Source organism: Mesoplodon densirostris, chromosome 18 (genome assembly GCF_025265405.1).
Source record: "Mesoplodon densirostris isolate mMesDen1 chromosome 18, mMesDen1 primary haplotype, whole genome shotgun sequence".
Taxonomy (NCBI): domain Eukaryota; kingdom Metazoa; phylum Chordata; class Mammalia; order Artiodactyla; family Ziphiidae; genus Mesoplodon; species Mesoplodon densirostris.
The window spans coordinates 5,466,753-5,491,716 of record NC_082678.1 but is presented as its reverse complement, the minus strand read 5'-3'; the positions used below and the strand labels follow the sequence as shown (position 1 = coordinate 5,491,716).

The window sequence follows — 24,964 nt, the reverse complement described above, 5'->3', positions numbered from 1 at the left end:
GCCCCCCCCCCCGCCCCTCTGTTCGGGGCCGCCGGGGGACCCAGGTGTCCCAGGCACAGGCGGGGGGGTGGGGACACGGTGCTCAGAGCCGGAGGGTCAGAGCGGAGGGCCGTGCCAGGCGCCGGACTGGGGGCCAGAGGTGCCCGAGGTGCCCTGGCCGGAGTCCAGTGGCCAGGGACCGGGGGAGGTGCCAGAGGGAAGGAGTGCCCGCTCTTAGTGGCCCCCCATGCTGGCCGCAGCGCACGCGGCCCGAAGGGTGGTTAGGCTGCGGGGCCGGTGCCCGAGGCTCTGCGCTCCTGGGCCGGGCTGCGGCGGCGGAGGCAGCGGGCGGAGCGCAAGGCTGAGAGGACGCAGCGGCGGCGGCGGCGGCGGCGGCGGCGGCGGCTGCGCTCCCGGCCCGGAGGAAGGTGGCAGAACTGAGACCGCGCCCCCTCCTCCAGTCCCCGCCCAGTCCCCCTCCCCTACCCTAGATGGACCCGCCCCCTGGGCCGCGCCAGGCTTCAACTTGGGGCTGACCGCGAGGAAAGCAGTAAGGGCTGACTGGCATTGGGTTCAGAGCAGACGCAGACATTAAGGACAAGGGTGAGGGAGTAATTTACCAATGGAGAGGGGGTTCCTGGCTCGAGGCTTACGAGGACTCTTGGTATCATTGCAAAGAACCAGGCTGAACCTTGACTCACCTACCTGTATTCAGGTGAGGCCTACAAAAATTGCTGATTGGGTGTCCGTCAGTCTCGATCTCGATTGTGTGCTCTGCTGCCATACTCACTGGAATATGTGGTCTTTACCTTGCTTCTGTAAGAAGGGATGGGAAGGCCTCGGGTGGATTGGCATTGGAACTGGGGGCGGTACCTATCTGCCCTTTCTGGTAGGGCACCATAGGTGGTGAGGGCCTGGCCTATGAGAGGCAGGTACTGGCAGGCAGGTAGGAGCCAGGCAGGGAGGAGCAGGTTGTGGCAGGTCTAATTAGGTTGAAGAGAAGAGATGGTAGGCAGGTGGAGGAGGAGACCAGGGGCACAAGGGCACCTGAGCTACTGGCAGCAGGAGAAAGCAGAGCCCTGGAGATGGGTGACAAGCTCTAGAACCGCCAACCAACAGCATCAGGCATAGAGAGCCCCTCCAGAGGTGACATAACCATGGAGTGGGGAAAGTGGTACCGAATCTGCACTCCAAATAATCCTTATTCTGATCCTATGCCCAGAGCATTCTGTCCCTAAGGGTACACTGTCCCAGGAGGAGGGGTGTATAGAGACACGCGCAGTGTAAGCACATCAAGGTTAAGGTAACAAGGTGGGAGAGTAGCACCAGGCAACAGATGGGTCGAGGCTCCTTGGACAATGCCCCACCTCTGTTTACCGTGCACGGACCAGGCAGGGACAGGAATGCTAAAGGCTGGGAGTGGTGGTAGAACTGAATAGGGTGTGTATTACACATGTGTCACTGTGTGTGCTTATCTGGTCCTACGTGTACAAGAGCATGTGTTCACAGAAATAAAGCTTTGCACACCCATCTGTTTGTGGATTTGCAAAAAGGAACAGGAAAAAAAAAAAGAGCACAGTTTTGGCTAAGAAGCTAGAATAAAGATCAAAGTATCAGTTTCCTGGACCCACTTTATTGGATACCCTAATATCCCTGGGGTTAAGAGGGGAAACTGGCTGGAGTGGCTTGGAGCTCCCCAGGCATTTTATGAACCAAGTAAGAAGAGGGGAGGGCTCCACTCCCAGCACATGCCACAGTTACCAGATTAAACTGGTTGCCTTGGTAACGTCCTCTCTGGGCAGGATTTGGGATTGTCGGCTAGGAAGGGGGAAGAATTGGGCAGTGTGGAGGGTGTAGGGGCTGCAAATAAAAGGGTCAAAGAGACTTCTGGAAACTGGAATGTGGGGAAACAGGACCTCAGCACCCTCCAACTACTCAAGGATGTCAGGCATAGACTAAGTTCAAGACCTTGAATCAGAGAGGAAAACCAGCATCGAGTTATGGTCCTCCTAGAACAGCAGTGGTTCTCACCCCAATTGCACACTGTAATCCAGGGAACTTTTCAAAAATACTGTTCCCCAGGCCACACCTCAAATCAATTAAATCAGATCTCTGAGGTAGGGCCAAGGTTTATGGTATTTTTTAAAAGATCCCCAAGTGATTCATGTAGCTAGGGTTGAAAATCACTGCCCTAGAGGGACAACCCAACCTAAGTGGGCTGCAGATGCTGGGAGACAACTTGGGGATTCTACGTCCTTGGCTCTTCTGAGTCTCCCACAAGGCCTGTGCGTCGACCTTGTGGGGAGGATTGTTGGCAGGGCATCTACACTCCATGAAGAAATAGAGGGAGAGAGGGTGGTATATTAACACCTGTGAGGAGACAGAGGCAAAAAACTGTGAGAGCCCAGCCCATGGACTTCTGGAAGGGGATAGGGCAGGGTTACCTAAGGCTGATCCGTCTGCCCCTTAACACTCGCCTTCTTTCTGCCCACTGAGAGGCAGGCCGGGAGGGCAGAGAACCCGGGGGCTTTGCTGAGCTTGAGTTTCTTCTTGCTGAGCTGGTTACCAGGGCAACAGAGAGAGCAATGGGCTCTAACTGCAGGACTGGAGAATCAAGAGGCAGGGGTGAGGGGGCAATATCATGCTCATTCCTCCTGCCAGCAACACACCCCCAAGGCTGGCTGGCATTCTTTGGATGACCCCAAGAGATCAGGCCCATAGTTACCCATCACTCTGCAGGGGAGAAGGTAAGTAAACTGACACGAATCAAAGAGGAATTAGGGCTGAGGGTCAGAAGAGTCCATGGTTCTCTGGCTGTGGCAGCAACACCGAAGGGTACAGGAGGGGGTCCCAACTGTCATCTTAAGATACACCATGATGCCCACGTCCCCAGTGTACGAAGACGTGAAGACGTGTGGGACCCAAGGACAGACGCTGCCAGCTCCACACTGAATTCAACTGCTTCCCCACACCAGGGGTAGCCTCTGTAGTCAACTTCCACACCACCGAGGATCTGGAGGATCTGGAGGAGGAAATAGTCCACTCAAAGCTAGCTACCAAGTGGCCTAGGTAACTGGGAGCATGGGCCAGAGCTGGTCTTTCAATTGCCCCTCTTCTTTACTTGTACTGATGGGAGCCTCTCTCTTAGACTGTGGTCCTTGATACTTCAGTGCCAGCGCAAATTTTCCTTTTCAAGAGGACAGCTAGCTATTTGCATCTTCCCCTCATCCAAGATCTGGTACAGCTGTATTGACATGTGGGGCATCACCCTGGGAAACTTACTTGCCAAGCACAAAGGCAGGCATGAGGGTTACTAGCTGTTCATGTAGGTAAAACAACATCTCACTAGTTTTTGTCCCTTGCACTTCCAATCTAAGAGACTGCATATCCTGGTGTCTATGTGGCAATGGGGTTAAGAAAATTAATAGGGAGTACAGTCACTTGTGGCCTCATAGGGGTCCTCACCTCTCTGGGCTTCCATTTCACAATTCTGAGTTGGCTCAAGCTGGGACTGTGACTCTAGGGAATCAGGGGGTCCCCTTCCCTCCCTCCCAAATCAAGACTCATGCAAAACACTGGCAAAGGAGCCAAGTTTACATGTCTAAACTTTATTTTCTCCAAGTCACAATGCCAATCACATATGTGCACCCTTTAAAACAGTAACAAACAAGAACAATATACATGGAGAAACTCTTGCAACAAAACACAGTGGACCAACACAGACAACTGTCACAGTGTCTTAAGGTCTGGGAATCTGGGCTGTGGCCCACTGGCTTGAGGAGACATCTTCAGGTTTAAGGCAAAGGGAACAGCCTACAGAAGGCACAACCATCAGCCACCCCTGAAACAATCTCTTAGCTGTTTCCTCCTTGGGGGTTACAGCTCGAGTGCCTCTTTCCCCTCCCACCCCTGTGACTCAGAGTGGTTAAGCCAGCTGCTGAAGACAAGGAACAGAATTAGTGACATTACCTGGGGAGAGACACAGCTGCCACCTTCTCCCTCAGGTTCTCTAGAAGGACAGGGACAATGGCCAAGTTACCCCTGGCAGTCACAAGTGCTGCAGTAACAGGAATCTCTTCCAAAGAGGCGGCGGGGGAGTGGTTCAGCGCCACAGATAAGAAGGAAAGGAGGGAGGAGCCCTTGCCCTGAAAAGTGACCGGCTTCCTTAGGCTTTAGGCCCAGGTGTGGTGTCCTCTGTCTGCAAGGACAGGAGTAAAACTTAGGGAAAACAAGGTAGTAACATCTAAAACACTTGTAGCAGGAAAGACATGGAGAAGAGCAATTGCGAAGGACAGGGAAGACCGCTGGCTGGGTGATATCTGCCTCTAGAGAGATGCATTGGTCCATAGCAACTGGAAGGGGTGTGGTAGAAAGGATGTAAAGAAAAGCAGAGCCCTCTAATTCCACTTACCTCCAAGACTGAGCCCTGAGGACTGTGTGAATACACACCCCTAAGGTGCAAAGGGTCTCACTCCACCCTCCCTTTCTCACTAAAGCATCTAGTTTGCCATCTCTCTCCACTGTTGAGACTTTGCCCTTAGTAGAGAACTGAAGTCTACCAGAGTACACAGACTGATGGAGGCCCAGAATTCTAAAAACCAGAGTCAAGAAGAAGGACTCCTACCACACACTTTGAGATCTTCTCCACAACGGGACACTCTGTGCAGACAGCTATGTTTCCATAGGGTTAGAAGAGTTAAGAGAGTCCGAGTATACAATAACAAAGGCCAACCAAAAATGAAAGGCCAGCTCTTTGTAGACTTGGTGGGGGAAGACTGGCTGGTAAGGTCTCAATTATCTGGGATGCGGGGAAGAGCCAAAAGGGAACCCGGAGAAGCTAGCAAACCAGAGAATGAACTTGTTTCATTTAAAGGCAGAGAGAAGGGGGGGGGGGGTGGATTTTAAAGGAATATTAATTTAAGAATAGCAAGCCAGGCTTTAAAAACGAACATCTTAGAAAACACAACAGGATGGAGCTTCCCTGGGAGCAGCAGATGCTTGAATTTCCCAGGAGAAAGTGAAGGAGAGCAAATGCTGTGGGCTCCTAGATGTGGCCTCAGAAGCCTGGGCTGTCTGGATCTCTGCTCCTCTGAGCACAGCCAACTCAAAGAAAGACTGAAAACGGGAGGAAGTCCACTTGTTTCTCCCTTTCTCCAACAGAGCCTATATCCTCAGAGGAAGGCAGGGGTTCCCCCCATTCAGCTGCTTGCTGGTACGAACCATCCTATATCTTCGAAGCCCTCCTGGTAGTAGACAGCCGGTTGTTTTCTATCCTGGGTTCTCACCTCTGCTGTCCTGACAGGGGTGAGAAAAAGGGAAGAACCACCAAAGTGTTAGTGGACCTTTTGGGCGTTTATAAGCTACTTTCAAAAAGCCACATTTCTAAATAATGTATATTAAAGTAATATCCCTAAAACAAAACAAAACAACAAAACCCCCATGGTCTTTCTCCTCCACGACCTTTAGAATTGGCTCTGCTGTAACACCTCAAATTTAGATTTCCCCTTTCCTTAATAAGGAATGCCCTCCTGCATTTTTTCCTTCCAGCTTCCCAAATAAAATGCTACCAAATTAACAGTGGTTTTTACTCAACCCTGCTCAGTGCATTCATAAAACAAAGAAACTGGCAAATTTGGGGACTCCTCTAAGCCTCCCTCTGAGATATCCCATGATTACAACTTAGAGCATTAATTAGGTGACTGTTAAGCAAGTAAGCATAAGCATTAGTTTTAAGAATGTTCTGAGTCATATTGAGTTGTACACTTACTTTTACACGATGTTAGATTTAAAATATTCAGAAATTCATATTAACTGGAACCCCTGCTTACAACCTGAAATAAAGTTGGAATTTGTTATCAGGTCATTATTATTAAAAAAAAAAAAAGACCAATTTCCATAGAAACACACCCAGAAAAGGGGGGAAATCTGAAGAAAAGGAAAGCCCACTGAGGTCGGATGTGCCCTAAACATCCCTTGTTTAGAGCTCCTTCCCTAGGCGCTCTCATACCTCAGGTGGTGGGGGCTTGATGGTGACTGGCTGGGGAGTCCTCCGGGGTGGGGAGGGCTTTGGCTGCACCTGCTGCTGGGCGGGGTTATAGTAGGTCACTCCTCCATATACCTGCGATGGGGCCTTGGACCCCAATAAGCAAGGAGAAGAAAAAGGAATTAATTCATCCAAACGATGATAAACAGGAAACACGATTCAGGCACAAAAAGAAGAGCATCGGGGAATTTATAATTTTTTAAATCTCTAAGCTGCCCCCCTTTAAAATAATTATTCATTTCTGCCTTAATATGTCCTAATATGGTTTTTACTTCTTCAAAGTACTACCCAGCTTTCTCTAATTCCTACCATCAGCTGACAAATCGAAGAGACTGAGCTCAGTGGTGACACTCCAGATAGCACATGGTGTCAACCTTCTGGGAGTTAAACAGTACAGGGAGGGGTAGGGCTGGTAAGTAGAATACAGCTTCATTATGCAGTTGAATAAATAGCAGACATGCCCACCTAAGACATACTAAAACACTTGAATGAAACACCATTAAAGAAATGGAAGAGAATAAACAGATGATGGGCATCACATAAGCTGCATTTCTAGCTCCTGACCACCAAGAGGCGTCCTGACACCACATGCAGATCAGTGGCACTGAAATGTTCTCTCCAATCCCTTGAGCATTCTCCTCATACTATGCTCCTCTCTGATTTAAAGGATGTGTACTTAGGAAAATCTCATTAGCCATCTCACCTGCGTGTTAGGATATAGATGAGGCGGTGGGGGGGGAGGCAGTGCCCCTGGAGCATAAGGGTAACTGGGATTACCAAAGTTCATGACGCCTGGAGCAGAAAAGTACGTAGGAGCAAGCAACTGCTGAGGTGGTGGCTGTCCTGGGGCCATGGACACTGGTGGGGGATAGAGGCCTGGATTGGGCAGAGGCGCCGGTGTCTGGTGGGGATGTAAACCTGGACAAGAAGAAAACAAACACTGAAATAAAAGGTAACACCCTTTCCATGGGATGGCCTGGCTGGACTGCTTAGGATGGAAGCCCTCAGGATGGACCCAAGAGGAGTTTGTTGCCCAAGCAGCCAAAGTGGCCAGCTTCATTAGCAAGCAGCACAGAGCTCAAGAGGATGGGGTTTGTGAAGCCCCCAACACATATCCTCACGTACTGGAAGCGTACAAGCAGAGGCACAAAGCTTACCTGGGTGGGGAAGGTGCATTTCTGGCTGCACAATCACGCCCTGAGGAGGCAGTGGGGCAGGGCCGTCGCCATGGGTGTAGACTGGTCCCTGGAACTGCACTGCAAGATACCACAGTGGGACTCTCAGAAACCCTCACTCTTCACATCACACGGACAAGTCTCCTTGTCCCCCAAGCCCTTTGAAAAGATGTTCTCATTTCTATGTGAAAAAAACAGCAACCACAGAATGTTTGTTAACCACAAGGAGAGGTCAGAAGGGAAATTCAGGAGGCCGGTGGCTGGTCTTAGTTCACTTCACCCTGCCAAGAAAGATACTCCAACAATAAAAATAAACTCACATGGATCATAGTAATGTCCCTCCATGATACTGATGTGCACAGGAGGGGCAGGGGGCTCCGGCACAGGTCTTTGCCGTTGAGATGAATAGCGTTTGGCTCGCCCACCCTGGACACCCTGAAATAAAGAGAGAGGTCTGAGCAAGAAGACTCCAAAAGGCTGACTCTCGTATCATGTCCCACCCTCCTTTAGGGACTGCAAAACACTTACTTGGTACGTGGCAGTGTTAAAAAAAAAAGTATTTGCAAAAAGAATTGAAAAACCAATGAAAAGCATCAAGATCTAGACCCAAACCCTGTACCCTACATTTCGGGAGACCCAAATTAAAAGGGAAACATGCGAAAACTGACTTAGTTTAAACAGTGAACGAGCTGTGACATGCAACCCCCTCCATGTGACCCTTTCCCCCTTCTGTACCAGTTCTTCCATCCGGTTAAACTGAGGTGGAGGTCCTGCTCCCATGTGTATGTGGTTGGGCATACCTGTAATACACCAAAAAAGTCACTGCTGCAGAGCAGACAGATGTGAATGGGACTCAAGATACCACCAAGAAAGTGACAGGCTGAAGAATCCCAACATGGGGAATGGCTTTCTTCCTTTAAGCTAACAAAATTCCTTTTAAACTATCCCTGCTTCCTGTCAACTCCAGCATGTGGAAATTTGCCCCCACTGCCTGCTACCTTAATATAGCAATAAAACCTCTGAACATGAAAAAAAAATTACTTCAGTAATGCAATTCAGAAAATGCAAGTTCAAAATTTTCCCATCAAGTATTTCCCTGCACAGAATCCCTGGGAGGTTAAAATTAGCATATTACATTATCAAACATATTGAAAAATCTCAGCCCTGAAGTCTCTGAGCAACAACTAGAGAGGGGAGGATGTTCTAAATCTACCTGATTATTCCTGGCCACAGAGGTCTGGGCTAGAAGTATAGGAAGAGATTCCCCTCTGGCTGAAGATGACTCAGGACAAAAGGGAATGTTCTAGAGACTGTCTTCCAATGGTAATAAGGCACTGGTAGGAGAGTGTACTCCTCTATCCAAAGATCAGCTCCAGGTCCAGTTTAGGCTACCCTGGTTTTCGGTGTTCAAAAATTACGCACACCAGATAAGAGTGCAGAAATTGCCAGTCCAAATGAGGATTTCCAATCTTTGAGTTCGAATTAGATTTCAGAAACTAAGGAAAAGATCCTCTGATCTATCTGACTGGAGGAAGAAAAAAAGGATGGGGGAGAGGGGTGGTAGATAGGTCCTAGTCACTAGCACTATGTTGTCCAACAGGATATCCACTAGCCACATGTGGTTATGTAAATTTCAATTAATTAAAATTAAAACTTCAGTTTCTCAGTCACTCTGGCCATATTATAAGTATTCAAAAGCACCATCAGTACAGAAAGTTCTACTGGGCAGCCTGGCTCTAGAAGACTGAGGAAATTACAGAGGTTTTCCTTTCAAAAAGATTAGGAGATACTCATCCAAATTCAAATGCAGTTTCTGCCTTGAAACATTTAAGCATTAGTTCACTTATTAGTTCAAATAATAAGAACACTGCCTTCTTCCACTTTTTCTACAGCGACTGGTAACGGATTCTGTACTCAGGAGCTCAGTATTGATGACTGTCAGTTAATAGTAAGCAAAGTAGTGGGTAGTCTTGTGCAATAGATAAAACTGCTCTGAGGTTTCTGAATGAATATACCTATGAATCCATCTGTTTCTTGCAGTTAATGCAGATATTGTCAGACACCACACCCCTGAGAGACATAAGTCCCATGCCCCTAAGTCCAATGATACAAAGGGGAAAAAGTGAGTCACTATCCCTAAGGTACCTACCTCGAAGCTCACGTGATTGCAGGAATGAAGGCTGCCCTGGGCTCCAATTCTGTTCTGTTATATTTAGTTGTGCCACATCTTGTTCAAGTCCACCTGTAGTAGAATCCACTGGAGCCTCCCAGTTCCCAGTCTTAGCAGGCGGAGGCGGCGTAGTTTCTGGGACTGGAGGTGCTGGGGTGAGCCCTTCGGGTGGAGGGGGCACCTCCTCTGCAACCTTGACTGCGTCTCCAGCTTTGACCCTGGTTCTTCTTGCCCGGGAATAGGATTTCTTCTCAATAGGCCTGTCAGGAGCTGGTGGTGCAGCGTCAGGAGCAGGATTTGGTATCTCTGGGGCTGCCTCTTCCTTCTCAGGACTGCCAAGCACTTGAGCATCTGCTTCTGGAGATGGATCCCTTACTGGAGTCTGCTCCAGGCGCCGTGACCGGTAACTAGTCTCATGTTTAACAGTCTCACCAGACCGGCCAGCATGCTGCCCACCAGCTTCTACAGGCCTAAAACCAGCACAACCTTCCTTGAAGCCTCCAGATCGAGAGTAATTCCTGGCAGCAGACATGCGGCCAGTACCTGCAGCATTCCTGTTGATAAATGTCCTTGGTGGTAAGGTGCCCCCAGGACCCTGGTGGCGATGGGACTTATTTGGCCGCTCCCCAATCCAGTTTGGATCTCTTTGTGGAGGACTCCCAAACCTGAACAAATGGAACAGAGAAATAACAAAAGGGACCACTAGAGACATAAACTGAGGGTCAGGGAGACTTCCCATATTCCTCACCCAATTACGGGCCAGAATAGCATTTTAAAAAGCAGAGATTTTCTCCTGTAAATATCAACAGCGTAGGCTCCAAAATTTCCTCACCTGGGTTTCCGGATTCTTCGGGGTTTGATGTCATCAGGATTGTGAGCTGAGCGGATGTCATAGCCATAAAGAGCAATGAGCTCCTGTCGGGACTTTGGAGCCTGTTCATCTTCCCGAAACTTGTCATGCTCCCAGCGACCCTCATCCTTCCACAGCTTTCGCTGACGTCCCTTGGGTCTGGTTGAAACCAGGGAAAAGTGTCTTAGGTTGGCAGATTCTGCCAAGTAAAGATGTTCATGAAATGAACAGGGTTGGGCAGGGAAACAGTAGGAGCTCAGGTATTCTCTCCATCTTCCCCGACAGGCTATACAAAACAGGCCTTCCAAAAGCAAGAGTGAATCACAGCACCTCAGGGCCTGCAGGGCTCAAATGTAACAGGAATAGAAATGAGGAGAGACTTCACTTCAAACTACTCAGCACTCTGGAAACATCTCTCTCCTATAAGGCCACCTATGCAAGTATTTCAAATCCCAGAGGTTTTGAGCCTCAGATTAAAGAAGGCAGTGGAAGTGTGGGTCTGGACCCCAGCTCCTCCACCAAGAGTTACTAAATATTCTAAGCCTTACTTTCCTCATTTGTACAAGAGGGATAATCACAGTACTTACCTTAAAATGCTGTGAACAGTAAATGAGATAATACAAGTAAAACACTCAGCAAAGTGCCTGGCATATATTTCAATAGTAAGCACTAAATACATACTAACATACTACAGAGCAGTAGCAAGTGGCTGTTACCTGACTTCCTCCTCCTGAGTCTGCCCTCGAAGATCATGCTCAAAAAAGAGCCCTTTCCGGGGTATGTATGCTGGGTTCTTCCGATCTTCATCATCATCCAAATGCTTAGGGCCTTTTTTACCAACTTTGTTCTCCACAGGCTCTGTGCTCTCCTATCGGACAGATAAAGGACTCCTTACTCACTCCAAGGTTAAGAGCTCCTATTCCAGAACCCAAATGGAGGCCTTTGGTGGGTACTAACCTGTCCATCCCCACTTTGCCTCTCTCCAGTCACAGTGCCTTTGGTATCAGGCTTTTCTTCCCCCTTCTCGTCTTTTGCTGAAGAATTAGCAGCATCATTGGCTTCTGATTTCAGCTCCACTTTGGAGTTTTCCTCTTCACTGTACTCCCCTTCATCACCCTGAAAAAAGTTTCCCTGTCAGCTGTGGAGATAAGATCTGAATGGTGTATTTTAAAATTTTCCATTTTTAAAAAAATTTTCCATTCTTTAGGAAAACATTTTCTAACGAATTAAAAGCAAACACATCAATATTCTTACTAAAATTTCTAGAGAACAGAAACATTGTTAAAAAAATTAAAAGCACATTAAAATATATATATATATATACAGGGAATTCCCCAGCGGTCCAGTGGTTAGGACTCCATGCTCATGCTTTCACTGCCAAGGGCCTGGGTTCAATCCCTGGTCAGGGAACTGAGATCCCACAAGCCGTGCAGTGTGGCCAAAATATATATATGTTTATATAGTTTCCTGTAAGTTTTCCAGCAGCAGCCTCTTTCATTCACTAAGCTTATTGTGATAATCATTTCATGATGTCAAATCATTATGCTGTACACCTTCAACTTACACAGTGCTATATGTCAAATTATACCTTAATAAAACTGGGAGAAAAAAAAACAAAAACAAAAAACAGTGGCAGCCTCTGGGGAAGAAACCCAGGGGATATGGATGGGAGGCTTTAAGTGTCTAGCATACAGAAGGAGCTTTATCTTTGTTGATAATTTCTCTCCCTCTCAATGAATCGTCTCTTAAACATGCAGTGCCTAAGAACTACACTCTAACTCAAGTTGTTAATTCTCTCATCTCAAAATGGCTTAGAACAGAGATTCCCAACCTTTTAGATTATGTGAACCCCTTTTTAGGATCTAAAATTTTCATGGATCCCCGTGAGACAATAGCTTAGTATCCACAAACTGAGAAAACACGTGATGACAAACAACTGCTCTACATTCAATAATACTTTTAAATACATTTATAATTTACTAATTCATATATATATTCAATAATAGTAGTACATAAAGGTGGGAGATGTCGATTTGGTCTACAGATGAGAACACAGCTAATGAATTTGCAACCCTTTATAACAACTCCATGATTTCCCAAGGCACTATTACTCTCAAGTTAGGAAATAGCGGCTTACATTTTTTATGTCTATGATATAAATACTAAATTTTCTGTAGCATGAGAGCCCCTTAGCCAACAACTCTGTCCAGAATGATAAAATTATAAAATTATGACTTGGAAAACTTTAGAAGAACTTGTCCAATCACTGCACCTGAGAAATGAAAAAAATTAAAGCCCAAATGGTCTCTCTCCTCTCCACTGTCTTCCCTCTCTTAGCACAGCAAGACTGGATAATCCAATCAATTATACTTCAATTAAAACAACAAACAAACAGGGGCCTCCCTGGTGGCGCAGTGGTTGAGAGTCCGCCTGCAGATGCAGGGGACACGGGTTCGTGCCCCGGTCCGGGAAGATCCCATGTGCCTAGGAGCGGCTGAGCCCGTGAGCCATGGCCGCTGAGCCTGTGCGTCCCGGAGCCTGTGCTCTGCAATGGGAGAGGCTGCAACAGTGAGAGGCCCGAGTATCGCAAAAAATAAACAAACAAACAAAACAACCGGATAATCCTGCTTGTGACCTAGAAGTGTTAGGTCTGCCCATACAAAGAAGGGTCCCTTAAGGCATCCTTTAAATAGGGGCCACTAGAAAGGGTTAGGCAATAGAGGTGTAGCTAGTTCTACGTACGGAAAGGGAGCAGCTAAGGCTCCTGCTAAGGGGGCTGGCTTTAGACTAAAGTTACTCTCATATCCTTGTCATTCCAAGATTTGGACCTAAGGAGGCAGGGCTATAGGCCAGGGGAGGTAGGTTTAGAGACCTATGAGGACACAAAGAAATGGATTCAAGGGAAGGTGGTTTAGTCCCCACTGCTGGGTTAACATGTAAGGGTACCAATATACCTCCGCCCCCCTGGTAGATTCGTGAACACTGGTCTCTTATTCTCCTACTGGGTCTGACACTCAACCTGTACCAGACCCTCTCCTGACTCCAGGTCCAGGATGGCCTCAGGAATCTGATCAAAGATACTCACTGAGATTCCTGACGAAACAAGAAGCTCTCAAGCTCTAAGTTTTTGACCTTTTTTCAAATAGGGCTGAGATTGCCTGACTGGCCCAGACAAGTCAATTAATTCCCCTTCCCCTTTATTCCCTGCTCAGCATCAGGGCGTTTCGGCCTCGAAGTGTTTTGGGTTAGGAGTCCCAGAAAGGTGACACTGCTATGAAAACAGAGAGTTCAGGGAGACTGCTTCACCACGCCCACACTATGAGAACCACGCCTTTACCTACAGCTTGTTAACAACCAAGTACCCTTGATTCTTTCCATTTCCCCTCAATCACAAGAAGTTTTCTCTCCTCTTGAGTTGGGAACAGGCGGGCGGTAATCATTCAGTTCTTTCTTTGGTCCTATGTTCCCTGCAGGTTCTGTAGCAGAAATTGCAAGAATCTTGCTTGGGGGACCTCCCTGGTGGTCCAGTGGCTAAGACTCTGCATTCCCAATGCAGAGGGCCCAGGTTCGAGTCCTGGTCAGGGAACTAAATCCCACATGCCACAACTAAGACCTGGCGCAGCAAATAAATAAATATTTTAAACATAACAATAATAATAATAAAGATTTCATCTTAAAAAAAAAAAAAGTCTTCCTTGGTGTGTATGTGACCTTAATTCACTACTCCCCCCCGCCCCAACACTGACTGAATTCAAACACCTTAAAATAGTATCAGCATGATTAATGAGAGAACTTTGTTTTACGCTCTATCCCCTCTTAGTCTGTGGTGGAATGTCAAATGAGGCAACTCTTTTATTCCAAATGAGAAACTAATTTTGTTTCCAGGGCAGGACAGAAAGATACAAATAGCACAGTGCTGAGGAGACTCCAAATTAGCATCAAAGTCTGGTGTAATGGAAGCCAAGGTGCTACCCTAGAGTTAAGCTTCTTCAGCTACGGGCTGACATCAAAACCCTTTCCCCTACTGCTGACTCTCCCATTCAGTGAACACCCTTCCCAACCCTAAAGCCTAGCTCTCCACTGAAGCAACTGCTCCCCTGGCAGAATTCTCATGCAAAGGTTTTAGCTCATTTTTCCATTCCCCACATATTTCAGAGTAAGAGGTCGACCTGGTATCTTCCTCATTCTCAATGTCTCTTCCAGATCTAACTCATCTGCCTCATTTTAAATATTTTTTAATTTTTATTGTTTTTAATTTATTACTTATTGAGGAATAGTTGAATTATAATGTGCTAATTACTGCTGTACAGCAAAGTGACTCAGTTACACATATATAAACATTCCTTTTCCTATTGTTTTCCATTATGGTTTATCACAGGATACTGAATATAGTTCCCTGTGCTCTACAGTAAGATCTTGTTGTTTATCCGTTCTATATACACCAGTTTGTACGTGCTAATCCCAACTCCACCTCATTTTAAACTGCTGCTTCTCTGAGGCTCCTATCACCTAGCTATACCCTGCTTCTCGAAAGTTCGGATTACACCACTTCACTTTTATGAAAGACCTACAGTAGCACTTATTTTCACAAACTGAAAGAAACTTGAAGATAATTTTTGTTTAAGAAAAAAGGCAGAAGTGAAAATTGTACTCAGTGTTTTGCAGCGAGCTGTCATATCGGCAGCTCCACACCCCAAGCGGAAATAGTGGCACCACCAAGCTCCTGCGCTGGGAACTACACTCGGCCTCTCAGCATCAAGCTACCACAGCTTTGAACTGTGTCTGTGAGCATCCGTGCTTTATGTAGATTTATTCTGTGCACCCCTTGGCAAGATGTGTCCTAAGGTAATTGCTTCTTTGCTTTAAGCCATTTCAGCTTACAGGGACGCTCTATCAGACCAAGGGGGAAACCTGTACCTCTATGCCTCTGCCTGGGTCCACCTTGTCATTAATTTGAAGACTATGGCAAGGAGCTCACAGTTTTCACCTCCACTTTAGTCATCCACTTCCATGCACACACTTCAGACCAGTCTTACCTGGAACTGCTATATACATTCTTTTTTAAAGTAAACTTGATCTACTTTTAAAAATCTTAAATTTAAACACCCCAGACTTTGATCAAAACTGCCACATGGGGGACTTCCTTGGTGGCGCAGTGGTTAAGCATCTGCCTGCCAATGCAGGGGGCACGGGTTCGAGCCCTGGTCCAGGAAGATCCCACGTGCCCTGGAGCAACTAAGCCCGTGTGCCACAACTACTGAGCCTGCACTCTAGAGTCCGCGAGCCACAACTACTGAAGCCCGTGCGCCTAGAGCCCGTGCTCCACAACAAGAGAAGCCACCACAATGAGAAGCCCGCGCACCGCAACGAAGAGTAGCCCGCGCTCGCCACAACTAGAGAAAGCCCGTGGACAGCAACAAACACCCAACGCAGCCAAAAATATATATATAAACAAATAAATTTATTGAAAAAAAAAGCCACATGGAAAAGAATGAAGTTAGACTCTTACCTCACCCCTTATACAAAAATTAATTCAAAATGGATCAAAGACCTAACATATAAGAGTCAAAACTATTAAGTTCTTAGAAGAAAACATGACTTTGCATTTGGCATGCATTCAGCAAAAGCTTCTTTGATATGACACCAAACACACAAGCAACAAAAGAAAAAACAGATATATTGGACTTCATCAACATTGAAACCTTATATCATCAAGAAATTGAAAAGACAACACACAGAATGGGAAAAAGTATTTGTAAATCATATATCTGATAAGAAACATATCTAGAATATATAAAGAACTCTTACAACTCAATGATAAAAAAAAACCCAATTAAAAAAAAGGACAAGGGGGCCTCCCTGGTGGCGCAAGTGGTTGAGAGTCCGCCTGCCGATGCAGGGGATACGGGTTCGTGCCCCGGTCTGGGAGGATCCCACATGCCGCGGAGCGGCTGGGCCCGTGAGCCATGGCCGCTGAGCCTGCGCGTCCGGAGCCTGTGCTCCGCAATGGGGGAGGCCACGACAGTGAGAGGCCCGCGTACAGCAAAAAAAAAAAAAGGACAAGGTATCTGAATAGCCACTTCTTCTAGGAAGATACATGAATAGCCAATAAACACAAGAAAAAATGCTCAACATCATTACTCATCAAGGAGATACAAATCAAAATGAGATACCATTTCATACTTAACTAGGATGGCTGGAATCAAAAAATCAAGACAATAATAAGTGCTGTTGAGAATGTGGAGAAACTGGAATTCCCATACATTGCTACTGAGAATGTAAAATGGTGCAGCTGCTTTGGAAAACAGTTTGACAATTCCTCAAACAATTAAACAGTTACCACATGACTCAGCAACTCCATTCCTAGGTACAGAACCAAGAGATATGAAAACATACAACCACACAAAAACTTGTACACTAATGTTTACAGCAGTATTATTCATAATAACAAAAAAACAGAAACTCAAAGGGCCATCAACGGATGAATAGATAAACAAAATGTGGTATATCCACACAATGTAGTATTATTCAGCCATAAAAAGGAATGAAGTACAGGGGACTTCCCTGGTGGTCCAGTGGTAAAGAATCTACCTTCCAATGTAGGGGACATGGGTTTGATCCCTGGTCAGGGAACTAAGATCCCACATACCACAGGGCAACTAAGCCGGCGCGCCTCAACCAGAGTGTCTGCGTGCCACAAACTACGGAGCCCACATGCCACAACTAGAGAGAAAATCTGCACACCACAACTAGAGAGAAGCCCGCACACTGCAAAGAAAAATCCCACACGCCTCAATGGAGACCCTGCATGCCGCAACTAACAGCCAACGCAGCCAAAAAAAAAAAAGGAATGAAGTACTGATACATGCTACAACTTGGATGAAAACCTTGGAAACATTATGCTAAGTGAAAGAAGCCAGTCATATTATATTATGTTGCCATATAATATATGATTCCATTCATATAGAAGGCCAGAATAGGGAAATCTCTAGACACAGAAAGTAGATTTGTGGTTGTTTAGGGCTGGAGCGAATGAGGATGCAGGAACTGTGGGGGGCAAGTGACAGCTAAAGGGTACAGAATTTCTTTTTTTTTTTTTTTAAGATTTTTTTGATGTGGACCTTTTTTTTTTTAAATTTATTTATTTTTTGGCTGCGTTGGGTCTTTGTTGCTGCACGCGGCTTTCTCTGTGGCGAGCAGGGGCTACTCTTCATTGCAGTGCGTGGGCTTCTCACTGTGGTAGCTTCTCTTGGTCAGCACAGGCTCTAGGTGCGTGGGCTTCAGTAGCTGAGGTGTGCAGGCTCAGTAGTTGTGGCTCGCGGGCTCTAGAGCGCAGGCTCAGTAGTTGTGGCACACGGGCTTAGCTGCTCCATGGCATGTGGGATCTTCCCGGACCAGGGATCAAACCCATGTCCCCTGCATTGATAGACAGATTCTTAACCACTGCACTATCAGGGAAGTCCCCAGAATTTCCTTTTGAAGTGATGAAAATGTTCTGAAACTGACTGTGGTAATGGTCACACATAACTGTACATACTAAAAACGACAGAACTGTACACTTTAAAGGGGTAAGTTGAATGGCACATAAATTATATTTCAATAAAGCTGTTAAAAAAAAATACCCTGCCTGTTATTCCTGTTCTTCCCCAGTCACTCCTTTACTCTCTAGTCTCCAATTTCTTAAGTCATCCACTCCCTTGACATTTCTATCTTTTCCCTACCGATCAGTCCTTTCCCACATTCACTTTCCTCTCTCAACTCTGTGACCCCTTCATTTCAATCACTACTAGTAATTCCCTCAAGTCCCCTACTCCCATGTGCCCAAGACTGGATCAACTAACTGTCTGCTTTTTCTAAGCTTACAACCAGACTTCTGATCATCACTAAAGGGAGTTAAAACAAAAAAAAAAATCATACAACTTCACTCATCAGTGCCACCTCCAACCTCAACTACTCAAACTTCCTTTAGTCTCACAATTCCTACACTGCCCTTCCACCAACAACCATCCTTTACGTTTTTCCTTCTATTTCACAAGGAAAACAAAACAAAGGGCACACCAGCTTCCTCCCCATATACCTTTCCTTCCCACTTCTCTATAATTACAATGGAAGATGTTTTTCTTGTCTGTTTCCTATTTCTTCTCATGTACTCAGTCAAGGACACCAATAGATGCATTACCTATCCCCTCCCTTTTCTCCCCCTTTCTACTGATTTCTTCAACCTTTAGCCATACTTTATTCTCCAACTTAAAAGATAACACCAAACCCTCTCTTGACGTTACAGCCTTCTTTCCGGCTACCAGCTCTCTAGCCTCCCCTTCGTAGGCTAATTTCTTTAAAACATTTTCTTGGAGGATTCTGGGAAAACGGCAGCAGCGCAGTTTTGGATCTCTTCAAATCTCCACATGAACTGGGAGCAAGATCAAAGCCCTCTGGATAACATTTACCACAAAACTAGGTTACAAGCTATCCCCCAGGACCCCAAATATAAGCACATAAGAGCAAAGCATCAACAGCCACAAGACCTGCATCAGATTGGTATCAGTGCTGGAAAAAGCAGAGAGCACTAAATGGACCTGAAAACAGGAGAACCCTGAACTAGTCAATAGGTAGTCAATAGAAAGCAAAACTGAGAATAACAGTTGAAACCAGAAGGGTTTTACTGTGTCTAATAGAATGTGTGTTTAAGGGTCCTGCAGTAAGAAGGTCTGAAAGGGTTAGAGGAGTCTAACCCTTCTGAAATCTTAAAACCAATCTGGCTGCCAGGGCTCCCCTCTAGGAGAGTAACACACTGAAGATAAAACTGTTGAGAAGGGCTTCCCTGGTGGCACAGTGATTGAGAGTCCGCCTGCCGATGCAGGGCACACGGGTTCGTGCCCCGGTCCGGGAAGATCCCACATGCCGCGGAGCGGCTGGGCCCGTGAGCCATGGCCGCTGAGCCTGCGCATCCGGAGCCTGTGCTCCGCAACGGGAGAGGCCACAACAGCGAGAGGCCTGCGTACCTCAAAAAACAAACAAACAAACAAACAAACAAAAAACTGTTGAGAAGAGAATCAAATTCAGTAGAAGAGGGATAAAAGGAATGAAGGAAAGAGAAGGTCCAAAACAAGTTAGAGAAGGGAACAAAAGCAGAAAATCTCAGAAAGCAAGCCATCGTATTTTTTTTTTTAACACTACAGAAAAACAACTGAAGAGGGAGCTCTACGAAGTTAGAAAAAGTTACTCTGAGCCGTACTTCCTTCGAAAAGATCAGGAAAACTAATTTTTAAAATCAACAAAGGAAAAATACAGAGATCAAATCCCACATAAACTTGCTATGAGGAAAAAAAATAAGTAGAATAGCATTCCTACAATGAAAGCATGCCAAAAAGACATGCATATCATATCAAAATTGTAACTTCTATTTCAAAATGAGCAAAAAAGACATTAATATAAGGCATGAAAGAACATCAGTCAGAACTAGAAAAATCCAAAAATGAAATGAAAGAACTCATTCATTCAAAGGAAGATATTAGAAATTTAAAAAAAAATTCATTTCAAATACAAAGTCTAAAATTAGAAGGAACACAAACAAGCGTGGATGAACACAACAATAATGCCTTATGAGAAATTAAAAGTGAAAAGGAAGAAAATATTTAAAAATCAACAGAAAATGAAGAAACAGATATAAAGGATTTCAGAGAAAGGGTCAGACACTGAAGACAGGGAAAGAATATTGGGATAGAAGTTCCATGACATACTATAGAGCACATCTCATACCTATGAACACTGATCCAGAATGACCAACTCCAGGACAAATTCTAATAAATTTATTGGACCTTAAAGAAAATATACTGGGAATATCTAGACAAAAATAGCAAGTGACTTATAAGGGAAAGAAAATCAGGTGTTCATCAGTCAGTCCGGTGCAAGATAAAAGCTTTGGGTCACACTGGTATTTTTCCAAGGGTATCATGGAAAGACAATTTGCAAGAAATACAAAGGACAGAGAGAGCATGCTGAGTTGTACTATGAATGACCATCAAAATCTTTTCAATGGATACACTGTAAAGGAAAGAAAGGGATGAAAAACTCAACTGTAGACTAAGAGATAGATCAAAATTTAAGAAATAGGCAAGACTAAAGTGTAGCATCTAGGTATATACAGTTAGTAGTCAACAAGAAATTCAAGCAAGTAACAGATTACAATGAAAGGCAAGATATCAAGTCTACTTCTCTAATCTAGACAAGTGCTGTCCAACAGATCTTTCTGGGATGATGGAACTGTTTTTATCTATGCACACGTGGCTACTGAGTACTTAAAATGTAGCTACTGCAACTGAGGAGCTGAACTTTTAAGTTTAATTAATTTAAATAGCCACATTTGGCTGGTGACTGCCCTATCTGACAGAACAGAACTACACCTCTCTTACAGTTCAGACAATATATACTAGATATTGCCACATCAAAGTCCCACATGTTCCTCAATCTCAAAACATCCAAAACTTAACCCAACACTGTCCTTCCTGAAATCTCCTCCCCCTGTGGTCCGTTTCTTAGTGAATAACACCATTCATCAACCTGGGCATCCCTTTGACTCCTCCTTAATTCAGGCTCCACATTCAATCCATCAAGACGTTCTGTTAGTATCACCGACATCTCTCTCACATCTATGTCTTGCCAGTGCCACGGCCATGCCCCTTCTTGAGGGCACCGTCATGCTCCTTGGACTATCCTCATCATCTGTTAACGGCTCTGTCTCCAGTCTTGCCTCATCCACAATTCATCCTCCACACTGAAGCCTCCAACAGCCTTTCTTTCTTTGCTGTTAGAGTAACATCCAAACTCATTTATACACAGAATGGTAAACTCCTATAAAGTCACAATCACCAAACCTCACTGAACACTCCATACTGCCTGGCTGTCCTTCTGATGTTTCTGTTCTCTAGTGACTACTGCAAACATTCCTCACTCCAAAACCTCTGACCTCCTTTTTACTCTTTGCAGATAACTTTACCATTGACTCTTCAAAGAAAATAAATCATCTCATCAATCACCACATGCTGTCAGTTCCACAGCCTAAATAACTGTCAGTGCTGTGTCCACTTCTGTTTTCACTGCCACCACTCCACTCCATGCCACACTTACTACTTTCCTAAACTTCCACAGTAGCTTTCTTAACTAGCTTTTCTGTCTCTAATCTTGCTCCCTTCAGATCAACTCTCCCCACTGCACACAAAATAATGGTTATAAAAATAATAATTCTAAAATATTACTGTGACTCAACCTGGGATCTTGTTAACATACAAATGTCTGAGTCTTCCCCCGCTCTGCAAGATTGTTTCAGTAGGATGTTTTCATGTAGGTGTTCCCTGGATCTGACAAACACTGCTTTAAAATTTAAGTCTAATTCATAACCCGTATCACACTCCTGTTTAAAACCCTGGTACACTTTTTTACTTCCTTAGAATAAAATCCAAATAGTTTTCAACCTGGCTTATAAAGTACTTTAAAATTTGGACTGAGATTCATCCTCACCACCAGTCGCACTAAACCTTTCATATCCTCCAACTCACCACGCAGTCCATCCCTTCTAGACCTTCTTTCCACACTGTTCCCTCTGCTTAGAAAATTCTACCTGGCTAACTCCTACTCACCCTTCAGGTCTCTGTTTGAACATTCGCTCCTGTAAACATTTCCAAACACCCTAAACCCAGTTAGTTGTCCCTGCTGTGTGCTCCCAAAGCACCCTATGCTTCCAATACCATGGCATTTACCAAACATTACTGTAATTACTTAGTTAACTGTCTATATTTTCCCCCTCTGACCTGGAATGTACTGCGAAGTTCCATGAGGGCAGAACCATGCCTGTCTTTTATTCCAGTGCCTAGTACAGCTCCTGGCACTGAGCAGGCACTTAATAAATAGAAGGCACAAGTAACCCCTGGATGATCGGGCCCCTATTCACTAATATGCCCTTATTTCTTGTATCCATCCTGTCCCAACAATGTTCCAGCCACACCAAACAACTTTCAAGTTTCCAAATATTTAATCTTCTCTCCTGTCTCTGGGCTTTTGTAGCGGTTGTTCCCTCTGCCTAGAACATGGCTTGCCTGGCTAACTCCAATTCATTCTCCTCTGACTGCCTAACACGGACTCAGTACCCGGCCATTAACACCCTACTTAACCCCATTCCCTAGCAGTTGTCACCAAGTCCTATGATTGCCTCACTGTTTGTCTGACTTCCTTACTAAGTTGTAAGATTCCTAAAGATAGGAACTTTGTTGTATCTGTTGCATCTCCAGGGCTTAATGGAAAGTCTAATATGTAGCAACAGTTCTATAAAATTTATAGAATGAACCTTTGATCCACAATCCAATTCCTCCTTATATCTCAGGGCTCTGTTCAACAACTCCAGGAAACAAATAGCCATTCTGATAGCGTCTCCAGTAGTTTATCCAATCAAAACAAGTAAGTTCACAAACGTTTGGCTTAGGGAAACTTTCTGCTAAAGACAGAAAACCTTATCCATAAACTGAGAAATGGGGACTTCCCTGGTGGTCCAGTGGCTAAGACTCTGTGCTCCCAATGCAGGGGACCCGGGTTCAATCCCTGATCGGGGAACTAGATCCTACATGCCGCAACTAAGAGTTCACATGCCGCAACTAAATGAATAAATAAATATCAAAAAAAAAAAAAGAAAACTAGCATAAACTGAGAAATGTTTCTGACACAAACCACTCAGAATCCTACCCTTTTAAGGTCTTCAGATATACTCAGAAAAAATATCCAACTGGCTGGCTTCACTACCTAGGCATCATGAAATGGAGTGTCGAACAACCTGTAAAGGGCTTCAGAATGTTCTCATTCTCTTATTTAGAACCTTATTTCCTTTAGACAGGGTGAAAAGCCAGCTATGAACAGTGTAACACACGTGGCCTGAAGAGGCTTACACCAAGCTTCCCTCCCTATAACTGAACAAGACCCTTTCTAATAGTTCTCAGAAGCACAAATGAAGAATGCACAAGAGGAGTAACAAGTAGGTGATGGTCCTTTCGAACCCCAGGTGTGTACAGTTTTTAAAACACACTTTCCAACCTTCACCGTAGGAAAAAGAAACTATCACACTCACTTCTGAGTTTTCTGCACTTTCATAATCCGAGAGAACAGCTGAAAGAAAACAGAAACATGGAAAGAACAACAATTCAACACAAATCATTGTAAGTACATCTCCTGACTGCCTGTTGCGGATCAAGCTAAAGCTCTCATTGAATTCTGACTTCAACCTATGAGGAAGATCAAATTACAGTCCCCATATACAGATTGAAAACAGGTTCCAAGAGTGACTTTGACTTTCCCAAGATCATACTGCTAAAACGGATGCTTTTAAGCTCTACGCTACCAAGAGCCACTTTGTGGCACCCTCCCCCACATCCTGACAGTCTGAGAGGATGTCAATTGCTGGAAAGAGCTGACCCGAGTTTATGGGCAAACAACTCTGTCAGGATGCTACTCACCATCCCCCTCGATGCCATCTTCACTCTCCTGAAGGAAAGGAAAAGACATGGGTTAGTTCTGTGATTTCCAGAGGGTGAGAGCTGAAAACTGGACACAAAATGGTTGGAAAGGAAGACGAGGAAAGGTACATCTTGAACAAGCAGCATCCGAGGGAGGTCCCGTCTATTCACCTCCAGTCCCAATTTCTGAATAAACATCCACTTCCCATCCGCAGAAGCTCTGCCCTCCCCCCACCAACCGCTCCTCCTCGCTTGGGGCTCCGGAGGCAAACCGCACTGGGATGGCTCTCTTCTCGAACACGTTACGCCTCAGCATCTACCGTCAACTCCCAGCCTCCCATCTTCACCTACACCCCGCCCGCCCCCCGGCCCGCCCCGCCCGCGCGCACTCACACACTCCGACTCCTCAGCGCTCTTGGCGCCCCCGCTCTCCACCCGCCGCAGATGAAGGGCCCCGGCTCGGCCTCCGCGCTGGGAAAGCAGAGAGCCACTGCCGCCGCCTCCAGCGCTACCGCCACAGCTCCCGCCGCCCCGCGCCGGGGAACCGCCGCTGTCTGAGCCGGAAGCACCAGATTCTTCGTCCTCGGTGTCCTGCGAAGCGCGCTGCCGCCGCCGGTCCGCCATCTTACGGAAAACGGCCGCCGCCGGCCAGCTCCTAACGTACCCCGCCCGTCGCAGGGGCTGCCGGGAGGCTCGAGACCTGGTCCCAGCATGCTTCACTTGCGGCGCTGGTCGCCCGGCTCTTCAGTGGGAGGGGCTGGGGGCGGGGCTGGCGGGCTGCGGCAAGTTTGCCGGCGAGCGGGATTGCGTAAGCCGGTGACGTGAGGGGGCGTGGCGCGGCCCCTGACTTCCTCCGGTAGGGCACCGGGCAAGGGGGGAGTTGCACTCGGGCAGCCTCCTTCGGCTCCACGCCCGGCCATCTTGGGCTTTCCGAGTGGATATCGTTGACCTGTCACAGCTTCACTGCGGCACTGGAGTTGTTTCATGATTATCTTTTTCGTTTCTACCTACGTTTGAAGCAGATCGTTTGATTGAATTCGTTTGCTTGGTAAAATCACGAATCAAGGGAAACCTCTGAAGCTGTTGTGCTGCATCAGATTTGTGACACCAGCCCATTTTAAGCTAAAGGGTGGAGGAGAAACCAGTTGTCCGCAGTGAAGCCCGAGGATTTAGTGTTGCAGCACTACAGTGTCTTCCCTGTATTCTTATTTACTCTTCCCTCTTCACGTGTCTTCCCACCCCAGCCACCAC

General features: G+C 46.0%; 1 protein-coding gene and 1 non-coding gene across 2 annotated transcripts; one reads left to right on the top strand and one right to left on the bottom strand.

Annotated features, from left to right (window-relative positions):
- Positions 1 to 3,560: 3,560 nt before the first annotated feature.
- On the bottom strand, positions 3,561 to 24,405 carry CASC3 (CASC3 exon junction complex subunit). The gene is made up of 14 exons (XM_060081886.1): positions 24,107 to 24,405; positions 23,714 to 23,741; positions 23,329 to 23,366; positions 11,175 to 11,333; positions 10,934 to 11,085; positions 10,200 to 10,376; positions 9,347 to 10,032; positions 7,933 to 7,997; positions 7,518 to 7,632; positions 7,180 to 7,278; positions 6,726 to 6,940; positions 5,987 to 6,109; positions 5,747 to 5,810; positions 3,561 to 5,274 (listed from the first exon to the last, which is right to left on the bottom strand). The coding sequence occupies exons 1-13, from the start codon at positions 24,335 to 24,337 to the stop codon at positions 5,787 to 5,789; spliced, it is 2,112 nt and encodes a 703-aa protein (XP_059937869.1). The 5' UTR covers positions 24,338 to 24,405; the 3' UTR covers positions 3,561 to 5,274; positions 5,747 to 5,786.
- TRNAG-CCC (transfer RNA glycine (anticodon CCC)) lies at positions 13,731 to 13,803 on the top strand. Its single transcript has one exon. It is a non-coding gene; the product is annotated as a tRNA-Gly (tRNA).
- Positions 24,406 to 24,964: the final 559 nt, after the last annotated feature.

Coding starts and splice junctions, on each gene's coding strand:
- CASC3 (XM_060081886.1), bottom strand. CDS start 24,337: ATGGCGGACCGGCGGCGGCAGCGCGCTTCGCAGGACACCGAGGACGAA. Junction 7,279..7,517: donor GGGACATTACTATGATCCAT/GTGAGTTTATTT, acceptor GGTATCTTGCAG/TGCAGTTCCAGGGACCAGTC. Junction 6,941..7,179: donor AATGCACCTTCCCCACCCAG/GTAAGCTTTGTG, acceptor CTTCTTGTCCAG/GTTTACATCCCCACCAGACA.